The sequence below is a fragment of the Thalia democratica genome, chromosome 4, assembly GCF_965202585.1.
Source record: "Thalia democratica chromosome 4, ktThaDemo2.hap1.1, whole genome shotgun sequence".
Taxonomy (NCBI): domain Eukaryota; kingdom Metazoa; phylum Chordata; class Thaliacea; order Salpida; family Salpidae; genus Thalia; species Thalia democratica.
In genome coordinates, this window is record NC_139168.1 from 35,476,419 (window position 1) to 35,484,933 (window position 8,515).

Genomic DNA, 8,515 nt, shown 5'->3' on the forward strand with positions numbered 1-8,515 from the left:
AACGTTTTGGTTCACGAGTCGCAGTACACCAGATGCTTTTAAAATCTATTACGAGCTAATAAAAATTTATTTCTTAAATCTAAAATTTTTAAGCTCAACGATCGATAAAACAATAATAAGTTGGACGAGAAGTAGCTAAGTATTATTTTACTTAGAAAGTTGTATTCAAAAACTTGTCTGAAAACATACAAATGAAGATAGGGTCTCAACCTAAGTCTTTGAAAATATTGTTATTCTTTTTTGTGCTAAAGTGTCGCTGTGCTATTCTGACACTTACCCACTGAAAAAAGTTTAGACACGCCCTTCTTAATCAGAAATATTTTGACAAAGCGACTTTATACAGTTTTTTAAGAAGGTTTTTTGAAATCATTTTAAGCTTTTTTTAAGTTATATAAGAAATAATCTTATATATGATTTTATTTAGTCAACATTAGAAGCGTAATTTACACGGAGTGAGTTTTGCACGGTTGACTTTAGTGAATTAGCTTTAAACTTAGTTTTTTAATCACGCAAAACTTTTACTTTATTTAAGTATATTGTAAATTTATTTCAATAATTAAAAACTATAGTAATGTTTTTTATATTAGATTATATTTGTTTACGACTTAGGTTCATGAAACTAAGTTCAACTTAGTTTAATCTATTTAAAAGTTCAGTGTTTAAAAATCAAGTGTGCCAAAACTGATGCCGTGTTAAATAGACCCTTTGTGTATTATTGACACCTACCCATTAAATCAAGAGACTTACTGTAAGTTTTTACTAGAAAAAAAAACTAAGTTAATTTTTGCTTTGCTTGTGCAATTTGCTGACCCCTGGACTATACAATCAGACAATATATTCCATAATATAACGTCAGCATTGGTTTATCATGTTATCTTAGTCAGTATTTTCTATAAAAATAAAGTTTTTTCTCACTTTAAATTTTGTTTTGATTTTTTTTATTTGCTTCACGAAAAAACTGTAATGAATTTCAATATCACATTTTGGAACGTTTTTTCATAAATGTAAACTAAAACTATTTTAAAGGAAAATAAACCTATTTTAATAATTTTTTGTACTAAGACATTACTGCTTGTGGTTAATAATAGTTTTACACTTTGTAATTGATTTTAACTTTTAGTTTTGAACCAAGGACCGTTTAAGTATATATTTTTCAAGTAAATGGTTTTAAAGTCATTGTTGTAGTTTAGATGGCCTAGTAGGTTTATTAGGCTGATATTTTAAGTTACTTCCAACCTTTAAATATACTTAATTTAAAAACTGTTATTCAATAATATATGTCATATACCAGTAATATTTCATTACATTAAATCATGACTGATATTAAAAAAGAAGATTAATAAATTATTACACAGTATCAAAATCCAATTCACATTGCAAGTATAATAAGTATGTAATTTAAATAGATTTGTTTTTAAATCAGTAAAATTTGAAAAAAAAACATAAACGAAATAGTTTTTATTTAGTATGTCTTAAATACCATTTGTTATAATTTTAAACAAACAGGAACTAGATTTTTTGGTAGGTAACATTAATAAAAGACAATTCACAGTGTTTACTCGAAAAATAGAAAGTTTTAATCTCAGAAAAGCATTTAATTTATTAGTTCATTAACAAAAACAACTTAGTGGCAAATATGATGATCATATGGAAGTTTTAAAGTTTGATAGAGAGTATTAATAGTCTAAACACTTATTTAAATGCTCATATTACAATCATTCATGTATAAACTTAATTTAAAATCAAAAATAACATGTTAGTAATTTACTTGTTTTTACATAAAATGCATAACAATGTAATTTCTACAACTTTTCTAAACAAAATTTAATTATAAAAAAACAGAAACATCTTAAAAACAACATTATAGATTAATTGAGATTTTTCTAATTTTAAGTATTTTAATTAAACTGGAAACAATTTGCTCAGAATACAGCAGCAAATTAACAGAAAAAATATAACATTTTAGTTAATTAAGTTTATAAAAAACTTTATTACATTTTAGAAACATAATGTTGCAAAATCAAATTTTGTAAAATTTTAAATCACTTAGACCAAAAAAAAACATAAAACAAACAGGGTTAAATTTTGTTTTTAATACAGTTATCAAAAAAAAAAGTTTTGATAAAACTTAGTTAAACCATTTATCGATGTTTAAGTCGGTTTGAGTTTCGCAAGACAACATGTCTTGTTTGAACATTGTTTGAGTGTATGAACTGGTGAGGTTGTCTTGCCAGTCGTTTTGTGGAATTTCTGTTTGAGTTTCTATGTTGCACAGAAAGTCATCACAGCTTTTTATTGCTCTCTCATTAAACAGTTCAGTTTGCGAACTTGTTGAAAAATTCATTGAAGATGCCTCATTTTGTATTCCAGATGAATCTAATAGATCATTTAACTTTGTCTTATGGCATGGAGAGGGGAGATATATGTTAAGAAATTCTTCTTCAGTCATGTTGCTAGCTTCTTTCTGATCAACGTTTCTGCTCTTACTATTCAAATACTGACTTGCAAAGTCTACAGGGCCTGTTTGTAAATCCTCAAAAATAGTTTGGGTAGAAAAGTCTTTTTGACATTCATAACTTTTGATAGAACAATTAAGATTTTTATTTTTAGTGTCATATTTAGTTTCAATTGTCTGGGTACAACTACTCAGTTGATTTTTGGTAAGCTGATCAGTAAACACATTGTCTATACCAGTAGAAAACTGGGTTTGGCAAGAAAAATTACAAGCCAGTACAGGTTGATTTTGAGAAATTTTATCTGAGTACCAATTTTGCAGAAAACTTTCAGAGTCTAATTGTTCTGTCTGAGTTGAAATTTCTTGAGGTAGTTGTGATATTTGATCAACGGACAAACATGCTTGAGTTGAAATTTCTTGAGGTAGTTGTGATATTTGATCAACAGACAAACTTGTTTGAGTTGAAATTTCTTGAGGTAGTTGTGATATTTGACCAACAGACAAACTTGTTTGAGTTGAAATTTCTTGAGGTAGTTGTGATATTTGATCAACAGACAAACTTGCTTGAGTTGAAATTTCCTGAGGTAGTTGTGATATTTGACCAACAGATAAGTTAGTTTGAGTAGATAAATCTTTAGATAAACATACTTCAGAATTATAGTCAATGTTGTTTAGATTGGAACATGGTAACAAGCTACCATCTTCCATTTGAAGGTACAAACAATTTTCAGATTTATTTTGATTTAGTTGTGATTTATCCGTGGAAAAGTCTAATTGATGAATGTTCTTTTGATGCGAACAGTTACTAATGTGCAAAGGCTTAGTGTTGCACCTTACAATAAAGTTTTTAGAAGGATCTTGGACAATACTAATTGGCTGGTGATCACTTTCAACTTCCATTACAATGGTGAATTTAGACTTGTCTTCTGTTTTAGGTAAGATATGTTGGTAACGCCTTTTTTTATTGATAGTTTCAATTTTTGGATTTGAAACTACATACATTCTTGGTGCAAAATTGATTGAATGCTTGTTTGCAGTTGCATGAGCTTTTAAACTTGAAAAGGTTGGAAATGTACTTTTACATGAACATGAATATTTCACACCACAGTCCTCCATATGTACATTTAATAAATGTTTGGACCTGAAGTTTTTATCACACTTCTTACAAGTAAACTCGTTGTGAAAATCTTTATGTACACTTTTGAAATGTTGCCTTAATAAGGATAGGCTTTTAAAGGGTAAATTTCTATTTTGGTGGCGTAAGCATTTTTCAACAGGGCAAAAATAATGAATTTGATGTTTTTTTGGGTTAAAATTGTGCACAGACTTCAAATGTTTAGTCACTGCAGGCTTATATAGTAGTATTTCACAATCTTTAAAAGGGCATTTAACTCTTTTAGGTGGTTTAATAAGCTCTGTTATATCAGGTGCACATATAACATTATTAGATAATTGATCCATTAGTTTTTTATTATTTTTATCTAATAAAATATTTATTGTTTTTTATTTTTAGTATATAGAAAAACTTCATGTTACTAAACCAACTTTATTTCAAATTTGAAATCAAGTATAAATCTTTTATTTTAACGTTTTCATGGTTTTACATTTTTAAGATTGCAAATCTTTGAGGCAAAGCCAGCCAAGTAATGAAACTTTTTACACTTAACCAGTCTGAATTCATAATAAAATTAAAAAATAATAGCATGAAATAAATACCCTACATGGTTGCCACTCTTTGGTCAAAAAATCTTCCCTTAGTGACTAGAAACTTCCCTGAGTAACCTTAAACTTCCCTGAGTTTTTTTCAAATTTTTAAAACTTTTATTATTTATTAAAAAATTACAATCTTAATTCTAAAAATATTGAAGAACTAGCTAAATGCTTAAAAATTTATAAATAAGCACTTAAAAATAAATAAAATTAACTGTTTTGTAGAAAATTTAGAAACTGGATTAACTAAATCTCATTCTAGATCTAGAAAAAAAATCTCTGTAATTTTTTTTTAATTTCCCGAAAATTTTTAGAAAAAATCATAACTGCCTTGAGTTTCCCTATGTTAAAAAATAAAATCAAAATTCCCTGAGTTTTTCTGAGATTTTTTATAACTTGAAAATTCCTGAGTTTCCCTGAGTGTGTGGCAACCCTGACCCTACTAAAAATTACTGTTAATCACAATTAAAAACCTAAACTATCAAAATGATAACTAGAGAATTTGATAAAAACACAATTGAAAAAAATGTCAAGTCTAAGTACCCAGATATATATGAGAAATATCTAAAGTAGTCGAGTCAACCTAAGTTTTTTAAAAAAAGTTTAACTGTTTAAGTTTAAAAAGTTATCCAGAATAGTTTGAGTTTGTAGCAACCCTATTTATATAATATACATTTTTTTGTGTACAATATACTTACAAAGTAAACATTTTGTTAAAACAGTATCTTAATTTTATATTACAGGGTTCTAATTGAAACTTGAAAAAATCAAGTGTTGAAAAACTACAATCCAGTGTGAATTTTTTAAATAACTTTTTTTGTAACAAATTCAGATTTTTCTGAGATATATTTTTTATCTAAATTTAATTTTTTATACTTTGACAGACTTAAAAAACTATTAAACTTAGTAGGGGTAGGGAGTACTTGGGTGATGTTTGCTGGACTTAGAGTCAATATGATTTGGATGTGTTTTGCTTCATTAAGAAGAATCTAAAAAAAAACATATAATTTTGCAAAAAACAAAGTTGCTGCCCAAAAAACCAAAACCCCACACATACTTTTTGATTTTTTGACATACACAGTAATAAAATCACTTATACATGTCCTAGACTTATAATTTATGTCTTGAATGAAAGCTTATACTTATTGACATACATTTAAAGACATATTAACTACTTTTGATTTATAATGACGTCATAATCACCATAAATGTGCAAAATTTGTCTGTAAAATGTAGGGGCAAGGAGTACAGCAAATTTTTTTTGGTCATATTGTAAAATTCAAATAAGTACATATGATTCGGATGTGTTTTTGCTTAGTTAAAAAGTACCTTAAAAAAATTATATTTTTGCAAAAAAAAAGTTGCTGCCCAAAAAACTGATTTCAACCCCAAAAATCACATATTTTTTGATTTTTTGACTTAAACAATAATAAAATAACTTGTACATATCCTAGACTTAAGATTTATATCTTAAATGAAAGCTTATAATTAAAGGCATAAATTAAAGACATTTCAACTGCTTTTTTTGTATTATGACCTCATTATTACACTAAAAATACAAATTTTGTCTCTAAAATTGTACTTTATTTTCTAATATAAAAAGCCAGTTATTCTGCTGTTAGTTTTTTTATTTAGAATATAAACTATGTCAAGTCAGCTAGGCAGAAAGGTACTACTGATGTAATGTCATTTCAATTGCATGTTGATATATATAAAGTACATTTTAAATCACTTTTGAAGCAAAAATTCATCCTTCTTAATGAAGCAAAAACACATCCAAATCATATTGACTTGAATGAATATTACAATATGACCAAAAAAATGTGCTGTACTCCCTACCCCTAAACTTAGTTTAGTTTTAATTATAAATATTCCTTTACAATTACAATTTTTATAATTAATGTATTTACTTAATAACCTAGCGTACAAACAACTTTTTCTTTAGTTGTCTATTGTGTACCAGGTACTTAAGACTTTGAGAACTACTTTAAAGCATCCTATTATACAATTTCACACCTACCTAACATTTTTGCAAAAAAAAAAGGGTTGCCACTTTTTGAGTTATAAAACTGCCTTGATAGACCTTAAGCTGCCCTGATTCATCCTTGGTTTATTTTTAATCCTTAAAGTATGTTTTTTTTACCGTTGGTGCAAACTACTTATACCTCACATTTATTATTCTTTTTAATAAATAAAAGGAATGTTGTATGTGTATACTTCCGCACTAGATGTTCACTAAACTTATGAGAAATACTGCTTTTGAAGATTCAACGTAAAGAGTTTAAATCAATTGATATTAAAAAAAAATTGTGGATAATTTTATGTAACCATTTTAGTTAACTTTATACATAATAGAGAATAGTTTGTTTTTTTCTTTGACATTTCAATTGACTAACTTTAATCTTAAGACATAAAGTACTCACTTAAAGGCATATTTATTAACTTCAATTTATGTCTTTATTAAGGGCATAGGGGGGGGGGGGGGGTAAACACCCTTTTTTGGTTTTTGATTGTATTTTATACAGTTTTTACTAAGCTACAAGATGCTTTTTACAGATTTTAAAAATTCAAAATATTTTTTGAGATATAGTAGGTCAAAGTCGGAGGCAACAATAGGATCCTTATGGGAGGCGCAAACTAAAACAGCAAAAATAGACTATTTCACTAAAAATCTATCTTCTCCTACGTTTTTTTAGATAACTACCTCAAACTTTCAGGAAATGTTTCTTGATATATTTAGAAAATTCTGTCGGAAGGAATTTTTGAAAAATTAAAAAATTAAAATTTTATATAAAAAATAAACAGATAAAACAGTTAATTTTTTGTTTTTTTGTTATAAAATTTTTATTTTTTAATTTTTTTAAAATCTGTTCCAACAGAATTTTTTAAATATTGGAAAACTTCCTGAAAATTTGAGGTAGTTATCTCAAAAAACGTAGGAGAAGATAGATTTTTAGTGATTTCTAGTTATTTGCTGTTTTAGTTTGCGCCTCCCATAAGGATCCTATTGTTGTCTCCGACTTTGACCGGCTATATCTCAAAATTTATTTTGAATTTTTTAAATCTGTAAAAAGCATCTTGTAGCTTAGTAAAAACTATATAAAATAAGATCAAAAACCAAAAAAGGGTGTTATCATGAGTATTCTGAGTACAAACCCTAAAAAAAATAAAAAATAAACTAATTGATAAACTAATTAAAAATTCAAACAAACATCAATTATTTAGTTTGTTTGGTAGTTATTTATCATGTTACAGCTACTTTTATTTTCTAGCTTGCAGTTTATAGGGTTGCAATTGTCTTTTTTAGAAAATTTTCATGTTTTCTGATTTCAATTTTTAGGTAAAATATATATTGTTTTTTTTAGTAGAAAATAAAGTTAATATTTAAAAGGTACCTGTAGTAGTTTAAAATTTCTTAAAAGATTTTGTATAGCTTTTTAAATGTATTTTATTCCATTGCAACCAACCTAAATTAACTTGTAAATTTTTTAAAGTCATTATCTAAATTTTGTTAATCTTTAGCACTGAAACAACATTTAATAGTTTTTAACCAAATTTGATTTAAAGTTAGTTTATGTTAGTTTTACATATAGACAACTCAATAGAAACTTTTGATGCTATTTTTTTAATTTTGATGAAACTCAAACTAAAAAATAATAGTTTGAAATTCCAAGGTTGTTTACAATTTTTTCATGAAGTATCAAATATTATGATTGCAGGTTTATTGGTTACTTATTGGATAAAAATATCACAGTTGTACTTTTTTTACATTCTAGTGAGAAATAAAAAAATTATTTATTGCAGCTAGTAGCTTATATTTAATGTTATAAACTTTATAATTTATTTATTTCACATTAGAATGCAAAAAAGTACTTTTTTTTTATTCAAAAATATTAGATTTAGGGTAAACTTAATGCAGGGGTATAAAAGAGCAGGTCAAAAAAAATAACCCTTAAAAAATGGATATAACAACCTATTCTTTTTGGTTTAAAATATAATGGGATGATAACTTTCAATCTAGGGTTCCCACTTACCCTGGATTTTATTTATGGTAGAAAAACATAAGACTTACTCTTCCACAACAATAAACGTTTTTTGAAGATCAAGCAAGCAATTTGTCATCACCTGTAACTCTACCTAAATTTTCTCTAATAAACATAGTTTTACGAAAAATCAACAAGGTCTGTATTTAAAAAATCATTAAATACACTGGATTTCTCTAAAATTTACTTATTTTGATAGTTTTGAACCATTTTTTAATTGTAAATACAACTGTTTGAAATAAATTATATTCATTTTGTAATAAAGTATATTATTTTGAAGTCCAAAAATTTTAAGTGTATTTTAAAA

The 8,515-nt window shown here is 26.3% G+C and overlaps 1 protein-coding gene across 1 annotated transcript; it reads right to left on the bottom strand.

Annotated features, from left to right (window-relative positions):
* Positions 1-2,059: 2,059 nt before the first annotated feature.
* LOC145834656 (uncharacterized) lies at positions 2,060-3,927 on the bottom strand. Its single transcript, XM_082942141.1, has one exon. It carries the CDS (start codon positions 3,914-3,916, stop codon positions 2,129-2,131), a length of 1,788 nt encoding a protein of 595 aa, XP_082798267.1. The 5' UTR covers positions 3,917-3,927; the 3' UTR covers positions 2,060-2,128.
* Positions 3,928-8,515: the final 4,588 nt, after the last annotated feature.